The following is a 16,996-nucleotide window of genomic DNA, read 5'->3' as shown; positions in this document are numbered from 1 at the left end:
GCAGTGGCATGATCATAGCTCACTGCAGCCTCAATCTCCCGAGTAGCTGGGGTACAGGCATGTGCCACCACACCTGGCAATTCTTTCTTTTTTTTTTTTTTTAGAAATGGGGGTCCTTTGACGTTGCCCAGGCTGGTCTTGAACTCCGAGGCTCAAACAATCCTCCTGCCTCGGCCTCCCCAAATGCTGGGATTACAGGTGTGACCCTTCGCACCTGGCCCACTTTTGTATTTAGGATGCAAGAGATCTGAGAATGACATATAGGAAAATTCTGGACTTGGGCAGGTGGAGAAGGCATGCCTGAATCTTCCACAAAAAACTCGCCAGGCCTCCAGTCTGTCATGATGTGGGGCCCTGGTAGTGAGGTACCTCCACCATGACCACAAGTACTAGTCAGAAAACAGCTCGAAAACTTCCTGATGTCTATTTGGGGTTTGATTCTTGTCCACCACCTCCATCTCGCACTCTCCTATCCTGAATTTCAACCTCCAGAAATTAGGCAAACTGGAAAGTAAACTGATGTGAGTCGTACTGCTTCCGCAGGAGCTCTTGCCGAGGTCCGTACTCGGACAAGCTAATGTTTTCAGGCCTGTTTATATTCTCACGAATGGTTTACAACCATTTCGCGTCCATTCCTAAATTACGAAGTTTAAGAGGCGACAGGAAAGAGCGAAGATCTCCCCCACGTTTCCAAACCGCCAAGTCCCGAGGCCTGGAGCATCCGGGGAAAACCAGGCTGCAAATTCCTCCCTTCCGCCCCGCCCACCCCGCGCGGAGGCCCCGGGGTCACGTGGTCGCCGGGGGAGGGGAAGTGGGTGGCTCAGCGGCCGCCATCTTGCGGGGTCGGGGGCGGGGCGTGCCGAGCTCAGGGCGCGCGCTTCGCTTCCCCTCCTCTCGCCCAGCCTCGTACCGTTGTCTGTGCTCCTCCCCACTTTTCTTGGTTCCTGCGGCCGCTCCCTGAGTGGAGGAACGGGGAACCCCGGAGGCGGGGGGGGGGTGTGTCGGACGCGTGCTCGCGCTCTCCAACCGCCGGCCGCGCGGGCGCGCTCGGCCGGGCCCCCGGGACGACGCGGGGCCGAGGGGAGGGGGCTGCTCCAGCTGCTGGGGCGGCGCGCAGCGGTCGAGGTGGCGGCGGCGGCAGCTGCGGCGGCGCGCTCTGGGCCTGCATCTAGGGCGCCCCTGGGTCCGAGCTGTCGCCGTGGCGGCCGCTGCGAGAACCATGTACCGCAGCAGCGCCCGCTCCTCCGTCTCTTCCCACCGGCCTAAAGACGACGGCGGGGGCGGCCCGCGCAGCGGCCGCAGCTCCGGCTCGTCCTCAGGCCCGGCTCGCCGCAGCTCACCGCCGCCTCCGCCCTCCGGCTCCTCCTCGTCGCGGACCCCGGCTCGCCGACCCCGCTCGCCCTCAGGGCACCGCGGCCGCCGCGCTTCGCCGTCCCCGCCGCGGGGTCGTCGCGTCTCCCCGTCTCCTCCTCGAGCCCGTCGCGGCTCCCCGTCGCCACCGCGGGGCCGACGACTCTTCCCGCCGGGCCCGGCAGGCTTCAGAGGCAGCAGCCGAGGGGAGTCCCGCGCCGACTATGCCCGGGACGGCCGCGGAGACCATGCAGGCGACAGCGGCAGCCGGGTAATCCCACCCCTCGTCCAGGACTCCCTCCGTCCCCCAGCTCCCTCGCCCGGAATTCCCGTTTCCAGGAACGCCCAGGGCCTCCAGGCCGGGGTCCTCAGCGCGGAGCCTCCGGCCAACTCCCTCGGGGGTGACGAGCCTGCAGGCTTCTGTCAGACCCGGGAGCGTTGACACAATAACGGACTCGGGAGCGCACGGGCGCCCGGTCGGGAGTGCGCGCCCCATTCCTTAGGAATAGCTGTTCCTCTCGCTCCGGGTGAGGTGTGGAAAGTTTGCCAAGGCTAGGGGCATTTCGCCCAAACCGTGTGCCTTCGTACTTTTTGGAGCGTTGACGTGTCCTCGGGGTTCCGTCGTTTTCACTCCCTTTCACCTGAGCTGCCCCAGCTGGATCTTAGGGGAAAAAGCCGAAATGTTCGTTTTTTGGGGGCGAGTTAGGGACGCTTGAACCCGATCAGGCTAGACGTGTAGAGTGTAAACTGCTAGCTTAAATGAACTGGAGCTGCTTCTCCGGAATAAATGTGCAGAACCACGGTCATTGTCATAGCCACTACTTCTTACCGAGTTCTGTGGCAGAAATTATGCCTAGCCTTTCACTTTACATATTCTTTAAACCCTCAAAACTCTTCGAAGTGAGGCAATTAATACCCCTTGTACGGCCGAGGAGCCAACCCAGAGAGGTTCAGGTAACTCGACCAAGGGGACACGGCTGGGTGATAGAGCTGTGATTGAACTCAGAGCTGCCTGGTTCTCCAAACCCATGATTTTAACTGCTGTATTTCACTGCTAGAGGAACAGAGCATGAGATTAAGTTTAGTTTTAGAAATAATACTGACCTTTACCCATAACCACCACTCCAAGAGATCCTCTAGATAGAGGGTGGTGTTTAGAGATTTGTTTTATTTTTAGTTCATCTTTTTTTTTTTTTTTTAATTGAGACAAGGTCTCACTCTGTCGCCAAGGCTGGAGTGCAGTGGCGTGATCTCGGCTCACTGTAACCTCCGCCTTCTGGGTTCAAGCACTTCTGCCTCAGCCTCCCAAGTAGCTGGGACTACAGGCGCCCACCACCATGCCTGGCCTCTTTTTTAAAATTTAGTAACAAAGTTCTAATTTTTTGAATGTCTCTCTAACATGTATCTAAGTACTGTGAGTACTTTGGTCATGGGTGAATTGTTTGTCACTGTGTTACGATTTTCAGTTGAGCAGTTCCAGGGTGGGTGACAGTCACTACAGAGGAAACAAAAACAGAATGCTTGTTTCCACAACCTTCTTTTCTTTTACAATGCACAATTTATTTGCTCCGGTCTTTTCTGTTTTAGTAAATAGCATCATCCATGCTAACATCAGAAACAGTCATTATTTCCCGTCTCCCCACATCTAATTTGTTAGATTACCTCATTTGTCTAACCTGTTAGCTTTATCTCTGGAATATGTCCCCAAAACTGCCTTTCTGCCATCACTGTGGTCTAAGCCCTATTATCTCTTTCCTGGATTATTGCATTTGGCTCCTTTGCACTCCACTCTTGCTACCTTCCAGTTTATTCTGCACACAGAAATCAACATGATTTTTAAGCCCTCACTGTATACATTTGACATCTATTTATTAAGCATCTACTTTGTATTAGGCACTGTTCTGGACTACCCTGGGGATACAACAAAGTACAAACCAGACAAAAACTCCTATCCTTATAGAGAGTTAATATTCTAGCTGGGAGAGTTTGATAATACAAAGTTAGAAATGAATGCCATGATATGTTAAACGTAATTAAGTACTAAGAAGGACTAAGAAGAACTAAAAGTAGAGAAGGGAGTTACTGTGTGTGTGTGTTCTATAGAGTCTTGCTCTGTCACCGAGACCGGAGTGTAGTGGTGTGAACATAGCTTACTGCAGCCTCAAACTCCCAAACTCAAGCTATCCTCCCACCTCAGCCTCAGGAGTAGTTGGGACTACAGGCGTGTACCAGCATTCTAGCTGATTTTATTTTATTTCTTAATTTTTGGTGTGGGGAGGGATTTCACTATGTTGCCCAGGCTGGTCTCAAACTGCTGACTTCAAGTGATTCTCCCTCATCAGCTTCCCAAAATGCTAGGATTACAGGCATGAGCTACTGTGCCTGGCCTGGGGAGTTAAAATTTTTGATAGAGTCATCAGCCTCCTGGAAAGGTGATTTTTGAATAAAGATCTGAAGGAGTCGAGGGTGTGCTGTGCAAGCATCTGGAGGAAAAATGTAGTCGGATGATCACTATCCTGTGTAAAACCCTCCTGTAGCTGTTAATTGCACTAAGAATAAAACCCAAATTTCCCAACTGTGGTTTCTCCCTATCTTTTCCTCTTCTGTCACTTTGCTTGCAGCCACACTGGCCGCTTTTCTGTTATTTAAAACATACCAAGCTCAATACTGAGGTGATTCTTTCCTTTGCCTGGAACATCCTTCTGCCTGTTCTTTGCAAGGCTAACATCATTCAGGCCTCAGGTTATCACCTGAAAAAAGCCTTTTCTAACCATTCTATCTGAAGTAACTCCTTTTATGATATCATGTTTAATGACTTTATAGCACTTATTAGAAGTACTTTTTTTTTTTTTTTAACTTGTTTTTGGCTTACCTCCCTCGCTAGAAATGTGTAGGTTCTGAGAGCAGGGACTTTGACCTCTCTTTTCCCATGCCCAGTAAGAATAAGAGGTCACTGTTTAGGAGAGTTAGAGAAAATGATAATTTTTTTTTTTTTTTGGAGACGGAGTTTTGCTCTTGTTACCCAGGCTGGATTGCAATGGCGCGATCTAGGCTCACCGCAACCTCCTCCTCCTGGGTTCAGGCAATTCTGCCTCAGCCTCCTGAGTAGCTGGGATTACAGGCACGCGCCACCATGCCCAGCTAATGTTTTGTATTTCTAGTAAAGACAGGGTTTCACCATGTTGACCAGGATGGTCTTGATCTTTTGACCTCGTGATCCACCTGCCTCGGCCTCCCGAAGTGCTGGGATTACAGGCTTGGGCCACCGCGCCCGGCCCGAGAAAATGATAATTTAAAAAAAATGCTTTGTTTTTGTGTGGGTCAAGATGGTCAGGGGCAGACCTTTGTTATTTCTAGTCAAATAATTATAAGCTTGCTTTGCTTATTGTACACTGAAGTTTATACCCCGAACTAAGCTATATCAAATATTGGTGCAGTAAAATAGAAATCAGGTGGCAACAGGAAGCCTAAGGTAAAGACCATCTGAGAGCGCTGTAAAACCTTGGAAGCCCGTGGGGTGGTTACAGAGCAGGAAATACTGCTTTGGTCCTATGAATGCCTTCTCAACATGAAGGTGGCATGAGGGTCTTGTAAAGAGGACTTGTACAAGATCTCTGAGAAGGGAGGTGACCTCTGCTTACAAGATCTGGAGGGTTGCAAGGAAGAAAAGCCTTGCAGGACAGAGATTACCAGAAAGCCGCAGGCTCTGCCTGGGTTCTCAGAATAGGGAGTAATTTTGATTGCTCTGTGTCCTCAAGGCTCAGAAGATAAAATGCACCTTGGTAGCAACTGGTGGTAGAATTCAGTGTTCTAGGTTTGCATAAGAGTCACAGCTGCTACTGAATAGTGCAGACCACACCTCTCCCCTTGGCTTTCTTGCCCACGTTAGTCTAGAGGCGTCACCCAGTAGTTTCAAGGCCTCCCCTGATCACCCCTCCCTCTTCCCCCACCTCTCAATTAACAAGTATATGCACCTAATAAAAGCCTGTGGAAACCAGAACTTGGTGGGGCTTGTGTTGGTACCCTGGACCTATGCTGTAAAATTCTACTCATGTGTCTTTGTCTTTATATCCTTTTCTCAATCCTTCATCACCACCAGGACTAAGGGCACCCACGAACAGGGTTGGGGCTATACCCAACATTTTGGAATAGTGTCTTACCATAACCATTTATTACCTTGTTGAACCCCAGCTTTGCAAGATTGCTTTTTGTTTTTGTTTTTGAGACAAAGTTGCTCATCGCGCAGGCTGGAGTGCAGGGGTACAATCATGGCTCACTGCAGCCCTGACTTTCCAAGCTTAAGCTATCCTCCCACCTCAGCCACCCGAGTAGTTGGAACCACAGTGCAGCATGCACCCCACACCTGGCTAATTTTAAACTTTTTATAGAGATGGAGTCTGTGTTGCACAGACTGGTCTCACATTCTTGCCTGGGCCTATACACCTCAGCCTCCTAAAGTGTTGGATTTACAGGCATGAGCCACCATGCCTGGCTAGCTTTGTGAGTAGGGAGGAGAATGTTTTTGGATGTAGGAATGTCTTGACCCTATTGACTAACTATATTATCTTTTGCTTTTGTAGAGACGATCTCCTGGTCTGCGTTCTGACTCTTTGGAACAGAGCTTAAGGATCACTGTTGGCAATGACCACTTCTGTGTTAGCACACCAGAACGACGACGGCTTAGTGATCGGCTGGGGTCACCAGTGGATAATCTGGAAGACATGGACAGGTAGGCATCACCTAAGGCAGGGCATACTATACTAGTACTTGAAGGCAGAAATGTTGCTTTTTTCTGAATATTTGAAAGGATGGTACCAGCTCTGAAGTTACTTAATATGCCATGTGTCCAATATAAAATATAACATTGGAACAGACTTTTTTTTTTTTTTGAGATGGAGTCTTGCTCTGTCACCCACCTGGAGTGCAGTGGCATGATCTTGTTATACTGCCACCTCTGCTGCCTGAGTTCAAGTGATTCTCCTGCCTCAGCCTCCTGAGTAGCTGGGACTACAGGTGCGTGTCACCACGCCCGGCTAATTTATTTTTTATTTAGTAGAGACAGGGTTTCACCATGTTGGCCAGGATGGTCTCAATCTCCTGACCTCATGATCCACCTGTCTTGGCCTCCCAAAGTGCTGGGATTACAGGCATGAGCCACAGCACCCAGTCCATTGGAACAGACTTTCTAAGTGGGAAGAGTATAGTGATGTGTAGACTGTTGCTGAATGAATTGTATAGAAAAAAAGACTTTAAAAAGGTCATGCTAGTCTGACTAGAAAGAAAAGGCTGAGGGGACATAATCAGAGTTCCACAAGTCAAGAACAGTTGAGATGGTATAAATTCTAAAACACTGGAGCTATGAGGGGTCCCTTCTGCAAAGGAAAGTTCTGGAAAAAATGGGAAGTCTTTTTAAAATGGTGTTATATTTTAGCTTATCCAGGCTGAAACGTAGATTCAGAAATGGTTTAGATAAGTTCATGTCTAATGTATTTGTGTATATGAAGTACATAAAGCATTAATAGAAAGTTAGAAACCTTCAAAAATGTTTAAGGCCAGGCACGGTGTCTCATGCCTATAATCCCAGCACTTTGAGCGGATTACCTGAGGTCAGGAATTCAAGACCAGCCTGGCAAACATGATGAAACCCCGCCTCTTCTAAATACACAAACAAAATTAGCCAGGTGTGGTGGCGCGTGCCTGTAATCCAGCTACTTGGGAGGCTGAGGCAGGAGAATCACTTGAACCTAGGAGGCAGAGGTTGCAGTGAGCCAAGATCACGCCATTGCACTCCACCCTGGGCAACAAGAGTGAAACTCCATTTCAAAAAAAAGTTTGTTTAGTTATTTTTTTTTTTATTTTTATTTTTTGATACGGAGTTTCGCTCTTGTTACCCAGGCTGGAGTGCAATGGCGCGATCTCGGCTCACCGCAGCCTCCGCCTCCTGGGTTCAGGCAACTCTCCTGCCTCAGCCTCCTGAGTAGCTGGGATTACAGGCATGCGCCACCATGCCCAGCTAATTTTTTGTATTTTTAGTAGAGGCGGGGTTTCACCATGTTGATCGAGATGGTCTCGATCTCTTGACCTCGTGATCCACCCGCCTCAGCCTCCCAAAGTGCTGGGATTACAGGCTTGAGCCACCGCGCCCGGCTTGTTTGTTTAGTTATTAATTTACAACTATTAAGTGCTGAGGAAGGGTAGATACACTCCAGAGAGTTGGATATAGACCTCAGCTACTAGGAACTTAACTATATATAGGATGTAAATAATCACATTAGGTGTTTTTCACCTCACAAAAGTCAAAGTATGGATGGAAGTTCAAGAAAGGACTTTCTCAGAACTGAGACCATGACTGTTAGGGTCTTTGCCCAACACACTGGGAGTTTTGACAAATGATTAGTGGTAGCAATAAATTAATGTAATGTTGTTTTAAACTGAGACTGTCCCTTGCATTGTTGTACAGAGCATAGCCAGGTACCTGAGGAATAGCTGGGCAGGAAGTCTGAGGACCAGTTTTGCCATTGGTAATACTTCAAAGTTCCATTGGCTGTGGATGCAGTGAAGCAAGGCAGAACAGTCTTTTTTTTTTTCAGGCTTAATTCACTTTATTTTTCTTGTATAAAAACCCTATGTTGTAGCCACAGTTGGAACCTGGGATCCTCTGCACAGAGACTTTGGTGTGGGTTTTGACGAGGTGGTCAGTGAATTTCTGATAGGGAGACTTGGTGAATCCAGTCTCCTTCCAGAGTTCAGGGGTCAAGTAGCTGTAGGTCTTACAGATGGCATCAAAGATGGCCTTGGCGAAGTTGCCCAGGGTGGCAGTGCAGCCTGTGGCTGAGGTGTAACAGTCATCGATACCAGCCATTATGAGCAGCTTCTTGGGCACAGAGGCCGAGATGAAGCCAGTGCCCCTGGGTACAGGGATGAGGTGTACCAGGCCCGAGCCACAGCGGCCTTTCACCTTGCAAGGGATGGTGTGGGGCTTACGGATCTTGTTCCTCTGGTGGAGAGTTTGGCCAGGATCATGGCCCTGTGGATAGCAGTGGCCACCTCCTTGGTACACTTAACACCTAGACCAGGCGTCCCCAAACTACGGCCCACGGGCCGCATGCGGCCCCCTGAGGCCATTTATTCGGCCTCCCGCTGCACTTCAGGAAGGGGCACGTCTTTCATTGGTGGTCAGTGAGAGGAGCACAGTATGTGGTGGCCCTCCAACGGTCTGAGGGACAGTGAACTGGCTCCCTGTGTAAAAAGTTTGGGGATGCCTGACCTAGACTGATGTGGCCATTGTAGTCTCCGATGGCAACAAATGCCTTGAACCTGGTGTGCTGGCCAATACAGGTCTGCTTTTGAACCAGCATAATCTTCAAAATGTCGTCCTTGAGAAAGGCCCCCAGGAAAAAGTCAGTGATCTCAGATTCCTTGGTGGTCAGGGAGAAGAGATAGATCTTCTCCAAGGACTTGACCTTCGTGTCCTTGACCAAGTGGCCCATCTTGGTGATGGGCATCCACTCCTTATCCTTGGCCTCACCCCCATCCAGGGCCATGACCTCAGCCCCAGATGCCACTGCCAAAGCCTCTGCGGTTCCCCATCCCAGGGCTCCTGAGACCTCCGCATCCACCCGCATTGGTCCACCATTTGGTGTTTCTCGGAGAAGGAGCAAGGCGGAACAGTCTTAGGTAATATAACATTGAAGCTTCTAAAGGGCTTCAGGGTATGTGACTGTATCCCTTAATTGAGGCAATAGCCCTTGCCCTTCTGGCTGCTTCTGTTTTGGAAAATGATTGAGTAGGTAGTCTGGGTAGGTGGTACATAGTATGATTATTTCTCCTTTGCTGAGGTTTTGAGTTAACTTCAGCAGTTCCTCTTCTTAGGTCTAGAATGTCACGTCTCCTTTGTATAAACTTTGTTGTACACGTGTGCTTCAGGTAACTAATTGTATTTTTAAATTACAAAAATTAAAATTTTTCCTCTTAGGGAGTTTCGGGCAGCAGTCTTCTTTCTAGAATCACATGTTTCAGAGACATAGGCCTACTTTAGAGAAAGTGAGATTAAGGTTCTGAATGGAGATACAAGGCCATTTAAAAAAACCATTGCCCCCTGCACATTTCTCTTCTTTCCCTCTTGTTCAGTATGGTTTGTGTGGATAATTACTGTCCACTAAAACCAGTTCACAGGACCATTGGATACTCAGGATGTCTCCTGACAGTGAGTCTAGTCTTCAGCCAGTGAGTGATACAGGCCATTTATATCCTTTATATGTAGATTTTGGGCCTGGTGTCCTGGCTCACATTTGTAATCTCAGCACTTTGGGAGAATGAGGTGTGCTGATTACTCGAGGTTAGGAGTTCGACACCAGCATGGCGAGCCCCTGTCTCTACCAAAAATACAAAAATTGCCCAGTAGTGGTGCATGCCTGTAGCCCCAGCTATTCCAGAGGCTGAGGCAGGAGAAGCTTGAACCTGGGAGGCAGAGTTTGCAGTGAACCCAGCTTGTGCCACTGCACAGAGCAAGACTCTGTCTCAAGAGAAAGAAAGAAAGAAAGTGTATATAGTTTTATTTATTTATTTATTTATTTATTTATTGTAATTTATTTTTAAGAGACAGGTTCTCACTCTGTCACCCAGGCTGGAGTGCAGTGGCACAATCATAGCCTAGTATAGCCTCTAACTCCTGGATTCAAGAGATTCACCTGCCTCAGCATCCCAAATAGCTAGGAATACAGGCACACACCACCTGATGCTCAACTAATTTTTTTTTATTTTTGCAGAGATAGGGTTCTCAGTATGTTACTCAGGCTGGTCTCAAACTTCTGAGCTCAAGTGATCCTCCTGCCTCAGCCTCCCAAAGTGATGAGATTGCAGGCATGAGCCACCATGCCTGGCCAGATGTTTATTTTTTTTTCTGATACTCTAGTATTCTTTCTCTTCCTTTATTGAATCTTTTATGTCTGGTTTGGATGATAGCCAAGGTGGGTTTTATTGTGCTCACCTTAGCAACCCTGTATGTAGGACTGTAATTGTTCTTAAAAGGGAACATGAACAGGTAATGTGAAAAATTCTGAAACACTTGTCTTCTGAAGACTTCATGTGAGGCTTATGTCTCCTGTTCATCAAAGTAATTTGCACATTTAATGTTCCATTCATGGAACTATTTACTTTAAAAAATGTATTATCTTTTTAAGAGACAATGTCTCGCTCTGTTACCCAGCCTGGAGTGCAGTGGCGTGATTGATCATAGTTCACTGTAACCTCAAACTCCTGGGCTCAAGTGGTCCTCCCAGCTGAGGCTTCAGAGTAGCTAGGACTGTATGGGCTACATCGCCACACCTGGTGAATTGAAAAGGAAATTTTTAGAGAGTGGGTCTATCTATCTGTATTGTCTGGGCTAGTCTCAGACTCCTGAGCTCAAACAATCCTCCTGCCTTGGCCTCCCAAAGTGCTGAGATTACAGGTGTGAGCCACTGTGCCCAGCCCCATGAAATTCTTCTCTCTTAATTCCTTCTCCTTATTCTGACAGATTGAAGGAATAGGATTTTTTTTCCCCCTCTAATTTACTTTAGGGAATAGAAGCAAACAGCCTTCTTGGAGCATTCTGGGGACTCATCAACAGAAAAGAATGGAGAATTTAGGCTCCGAAGGACCTTTTAAAATATATATACATTTTTGGCCGGGTGCGGTGGCTCACATGTGTAATCTCAGCACTTTGAGAGGCCGAGGCAGGTGAATCATGAGGTGAAGAGATTGAGACATCCTGGCCAACATTGTGAAACCCTGTCTTTACTAAAAATACAAAAATAAGCTGGGCATGGTGGTGTGCCCCTGTAATCCCAGTTACTTGGGAGGCTGAGGCAGGAGAATCGCTTGAACCCGGGAGGTAGAAGTTGCAGTGAGCTGAGATTGCGTCATTGCATTCCAGCCTGGCAACAGAGCAAGACTCTGTCTCTCTCTCTCTCTCTCTCTCTCTCTCTATATATATATATATATATGTATATTCATATTTTTTAACAGCTTTATTGAGATGTAATTTGTATACCATCATTCACCCATTTAAAGTGTACAGTTCGGCCGGGCACGGTGGCTCAAGCCTGTAATCCCAGCACTTTGGGAGGCCGAGGCGGGTGGATCACGAGGTCGAGAGATCGAGACCATCCTGGTCAACATGGTGAAACCCCGTCTCTACTAAAAATACAAAAAATTAGCTGGGCATGGTGGCGCGTGCCTGTAGTCCCAGCTACTCAGGAGGCTGAGGCAGGAGAATTGCTTGAACCCAGGAGGCGGAGGTTGCGGTGAGCCGAGATCGCGCCATTGCACTCCAGCCTGGGTAACAAGAGTGAAACTCCGTCTCAAAAAAAAAAAAAAAAAAAAAAAAAAAAAAAAAGTGTACAGTTCAAGGCAAAGCATTGGAGAATCTTCTCAAACTTGTGGAGAAAATTATGCTAATTAGATAAATCAGTTGTTTTTTTAAAAAGTTACCCTATAGTGAAACTTTTTTCCAATTGAAATATTAGAACTTTAATATACAGACATAAAGTTGGAATTAGTATGCTTTAACTGGGGTAGAAGGTCCAGAACCCCGCTGGTTCTGCTCTTCTAGTACCTCCTTTCTTTTGATAGCTACTGAGCACTCTTTAGAATCTCTGGAACACAGCTTTAAAACCATTGATCTGAGCCTGGTGCGGTGGCTCATGCCTGTAATCCTAGCACTTTGGGAGGCGGAGGAGGGCGGATCACATGAGGTCAGGAGTTCAAGACCAGCCTGGCCAACATGTGAAACTCCATCTCTACTAAAAAAGTACAAAAAAAATTTGGTGTGGTGGTGTATGCCTGTAATCCCAGCTACTCAGGAGGCTGAGGCACAGAATCGCTTGAACCTGGGAGGCAGAGGTTGCAAGGTTGCAGTGAGCCTAGATCATCCCATTACACTCCAGCCTGGGTGACAGAGCAAGACTGTCTTAAAAACAGAAACAAAAAACCCCCATTGATCTGGACTGGTGTTTCCCAAACTTAAAGTACAAACAAATCACCTGGAGATCTTGTTAAATGCAGATTCTAGTTCAGATCTGCTTGGGGTGGAGCTTGAGAAGCTATATTTCTCAAAAGTTCCTAGGTAATGCTAATGCTCTTTGGTCCACACCACACCTTCAGTAACAAAGAGCTAGAATTTAGCTTGTGTGGAGTTAATGCAACTTGCATGATACTCTACATGTTCTAAGTCTAGTCGAAGAAATTATCCAAGAGCTCTGTCTAGATACATTGGTAATACTACTTCTTGGTTAGAGGCTAAAGCTGCTTGTGCCCCTGGGGAAAGGGAGAGGAAATATTCTTGAACTTCATGATTGTAGTCTTTTGCCCTAAGTATTTTATAGCCCCCTTGACAAGTATCAGTCTCTTAGCCTTGTCTCCTCTTGCTCTTTCCAAGTCTACTATGTGCACTGACGCTTCTCTCTTTCCTCAGGGATGATCTGACTGATGATTCTGTCTTCACTAGAAGCTCCCAGTGCTCTCGGGGTCTTGAGCGATATATTTCCCAGGAAGAAGGGCCTCTCAGTCCCTTCTTGGGACAACTTGATGAGGACTACCGAACAAAAGAAACTTTCCTGCATCGATCTGATTATAGTCCCCATATCAGTTGTCATGATGAGCTGTTGCGGGGAACAGAACGGAATCGAGAAAAACTCAAAGGCTACTCTATACGATCTGAAGAAAGGAGCCGGGAGGCCAAAAGACCACGTTATGATGACACAGAGAAGATACACAGCATGGGAGGGGATCACCCAAGTTTTACATCAGGAACTCGCAATTATCGACAGCGTAGACGAAGCCCAAGTCCTAGGTTTCTCGACCCTGAGTTTCGAGAACTGGATCTTGCCAGACGAAAGCGAGAGGAAGAGGAGGAGCGAAGTAGGAGCTTGAGTCAGGAGCTGGTTGGAGTTGATGATGGTGGTACTGGCTGTTCCATCCCTGGATTGTCAGGTGTCCTAACAGCATCAGAGCCAGGATATTCTTTGCATCGGCCTGAGGAAGTATCTGTGATGCCCAAGAAGTCCATTTTGAAGAAGCGAATTGAGGTGGACATGATGGAGCCTTCCGTGCAGGTCTCTGCTGCATTTCTTACAGGATCTCTTGCTACTCCCTCTAGTATTTTAAAGCCTGTTTACTTTCCTGGGGGCTATGTTCCAAATGGTATCTTGATAATATATGCTGAACCAACATTGTCATGCCTATGAGTTACCCCTCCTAGGACTCTTCCTATGAAACACTAGGCCTTTTAATGCATCAGTAGAGGGTTTTATTGCTGTACATTAGGCTTTATATTAATAAATAGATACTTTGGAGACAGTACCTACTATAAGTTTTTTTCCTTGCATTGTATTCTCCTGTGGCAATCTTTGAATATGGGTCTTTTGGAAATGAAGCGTTAAGGGCAAGGGGAGTAGGTATGATCTCAATTTTCTCATTTCTCTTTAGAGAGAAAATAAGATGTATGAGTTGTAGGACACTGGACTAGAAATCAGGTGATTCTTATTTTGGATCCACCTCTGCCACCAACTTATTGTGATTTTTAGACAAGTCACCTCACCATTCTGGACCTTGATATTTTCACCTCACCTATGAAAGGATGGTGAGATCACTAGTGGCAAGACCACTGGTTTTTAGCTGTCCTCTTAGGAGATAAAGGCTTCTGAAGAGGTTCCCAAGCAAGGGAATGCTGATGAGTTAACGTCCAGCATTTCCTATCCCCACTTCAGCCAAAGTGGCTCTCTTTTTTTTTTTTCCCCCTTTGCTTTACTTTTGGGGATCCATAGAAAAGGAAACAAGCTAGGGGATCTCTAAAATTCTTTTGAATTCAAATTCCTTTTAATAAATATATAAAGGTGAGGATTCCATCCAGTCAGCCTCACTTCTTGTTTCTCCTTAACAGCAGAAACATCTGGAGATAAGGGGACTCACATTTTGAACCTGGCTAAGGATACTTTCCTCCCTTTTGTCCATACTTACATCTCACCTGTTAATTCAGGAAGACCAATGTATTTACGTATTTATGTCAATTACTACTGTTCTGAGATTCTGCATAAGACTAAATCAGTTGTGTTCGTCTTTGCAGCTTGAGAGTTTTTCCAGCAGTACCAGCTCCAGCCAGGATCACCCTCTCTACTCTGGGCACCCGTCTCTTCCACTAAGTGGTGCTATTGCTGCTTTTGCCTCAGAGATTGAAAACAAGGGGACTATGGTAGAGACTGCCTTGAAGGAACCTCAGGGCAACCTCTACCAATGGGGTCCCCTCCCTGGGATTCCCAAAGACAACAGTCCCCTCAGAGAAAAATTTGGAAGTTTTCTATGCCACAAGGATAATTTGGATTTAAAGGCCGAGGGACCTGAGCGACACACAGACTTCCTGCTCCCCCATGAGAGAGCTAGCCAGGATGGCAGTGGTTTTTCCCGCATTCTGAGCATGTTGGCTGATTCTACTAGTAGCCAGGAAAAAAGGCGACGTAGCTTTCCTGACATTGAAGATGAAGAGAAATTTCTCTATGGGGATGAAGAAGAGGATTTAAAGGCAGAAGCCCTACCAAAGCCCCTTGGGAGCTCTGAGAGTGAAGTTATGAGGCAGAAGGCAAGCTCCCTGCCTTCTTCAGCTCCAGCTGTAAAGCTGGAATCACTAGAAGAGACCAATCCAGAATATGCGAAGATCCATGACTTGCTCAAGACAATAGGGCTGGATATTGGAGTAGCGGAGATTAGTCAATTGGCTGCGCGCACCCAGGAACGACTTCATGGCAAGAAGCCATCATTACGCTCCTCAGCTGACCGCCGTTCCTCAGTTGACCGATACTTTTCAGCTGACCGCTCTTCCTCAGTTGACCACCGCTTCTCAACTGATCGCTGTTCCTCAGTTGACCACTGCTTCTCAGCTGATCGACATTCTTCAGATCCCCACAGGCTAGAGAGCAGGGAGGCACATCATAGCAATACCCACTCTCCAGAGGTGTCCCATCCGCACCCACCTTCTCCTGTGGATCCTTACCTGCTCACAAAAAACAGCCCCCCGTTTCTAAAGTCTGACCATCCGATGGGTCATATTTCAGGACCAGAGGTGGTTGGTAGTGGGTTTCAGTCGTCTGTTGCAGTCAGGTGCATGTTGCCATCAGCCCCGTCTGCTCCAATTAGACTTCCACACTCTGCTGCTTTATCTCAGTTTCACATGCCAAGGGCCTCTCAGTTTGCTGCAGCTCGGATACCTCCAAGCTACCAGGGACCTGCCATTCCCCCTGCCTCCTTTGATGCCTATAGGCACTATATGGCATATGCAGCCTCAAGATGGCCCATGTATCCCACTTCTCAACCATCAAACCACCCTGTACTTGAACCACACAGGATAATGCCAATAACCAAACAAGCTACTCGTAGCCGTCCCAATCTTCGTGTGATCCCCACTGTGACTCCTAATAAGCCTAAGCAGGAAGAGTCTGTGCTAGGCTCAGTTCCTACGGCCCAAGTTCCTGTCCAGGTGTCCATCCCATCACTTATAAGATACAATCCAGAAAAGATCTCTGATGAGAAGAACCGTGCTTCCCAGAAGCAGAAGGTGAATATTAGCTTTGGGCATGCTTTGAGTTTTCTGTTTTACCATAAATTTGTATGTGTCTTTCTGAGGGGTCTGAAAATTTGTAGGACTCTTTCACTTTAAGTCCTATGGAGGCTGCTGTCATCACCCTAAGAAATGTATATTGTTCCTCTGTTTTTTTGCACATGTTTTATCATCAGGACTAAACAAAAGTCTGGCCTTAGGTCCTATTGTGATTTGCCAGACTTTTTAAAGTTTAATTCCATCCGTATTAATGGTCTTCAAACACTGTAGATAGGAGCGGGGAGCCTTGAAGTCTTCAATATGATTTCATGGTGGAGTGGGGAACCAAAATTGGGTTTTGGTGAAGGAGAATCAGTAAAGCAGTGAATTCTGGATTCTTACCCTGTAGTGATTATGTGAGTTAAAGCTAATAACTAGTTGTCACTTGATAATTGAAGCAAACCAAGAAATAAACTTTGCTTGTTCTGGTTTATCTTAGAACCCAGGAGTAACATTAGCATATTTTTGACATGTTATTTAATTTAAAAAGTATGTATGTTTATGTGTGTATGTATAGATATATTTTCTATAGAGATGGGGTCTTCTCACTATGTTGCCCAGGCTGATCTTGAACTCCTGGGCTCAAATTATTCTCCCCTGCCAGCCTCTCCCAGAGTGCAGGGATAACGCATGAGCCACTGTGCCTGGCCTCCAAAATCAGTTTTTATATTTCAAGGTTCATTGGGTTCCCAGTGTGGGAAGAAAGCAGTGACTGGGTTAAAGATACAATAATACGAATAATTCTGATAATTTAGAGCAGTAGGTGAAAACTACATCAAGATAAAAAATACATAATAGAAGAATTTTGAGTGGAAGAGTTAATGCATACTATTAAATGTAAAAGTACTTGATACCTAGCAGCTTACTTTGTTTAGAAATATAAAAATGTAATTGTATAATTTTGTTTCCTCATAAAAGTTAAGACCTGAAGAAAAAAAAAAGTTAGAGGGCCAGTCTTATTTTTTTCCAGTTAAAAAAATTTTAGCCAATTATTGGGAAGACAAAAAACACTTAAGT

The 16,996-nt window shown here is 46.7% G+C and overlaps 1 protein-coding gene and 1 pseudogene across 1 annotated transcript in view; one reads left to right on the top strand and one right to left on the bottom strand.

The window, feature by feature from the left end:
- Positions 1-848: 848 nt before the first annotated feature.
- ZNF318 (zinc finger protein 318) overlaps positions 849-16,996 on the top strand; it is a 34,957-nt gene continuing 18,809 nt past the window's right edge. The window contains exons 1-4 of the mRNA XM_003923030.4: positions 849-1,621; positions 5,931-6,079; positions 12,806-13,445; positions 14,456-15,937. Of these exons, the coding sequence (XP_003923079.2) occupies positions 1,220-1,621; positions 5,931-6,079; positions 12,806-13,445; positions 14,456-15,937 (2,673 nt within the window). The 5' untranslated portion in view covers positions 849-1,219. The remainder of the gene's footprint in view (positions 1,622-5,930; positions 6,080-12,805; positions 13,446-14,455; positions 15,938-16,996) is intronic.
- Positions 7,975-8,855, bottom strand: LOC120363241 (small ribosomal subunit protein uS5-like; annotated as a pseudogene).

The sequence above is a fragment of the Saimiri boliviensis genome, chromosome 4 (genome assembly GCF_048565385.1).
Source record: "Saimiri boliviensis isolate mSaiBol1 chromosome 4, mSaiBol1.pri, whole genome shotgun sequence".
Classification (NCBI taxonomy): Eukaryota; Metazoa; Chordata; class Mammalia; order Primates; family Cebidae; genus Saimiri; species Saimiri boliviensis.
The sequence above is the reverse complement of the archived record's forward strand: the minus strand, read 5'-3'. Positions and strand labels throughout refer to the sequence as shown.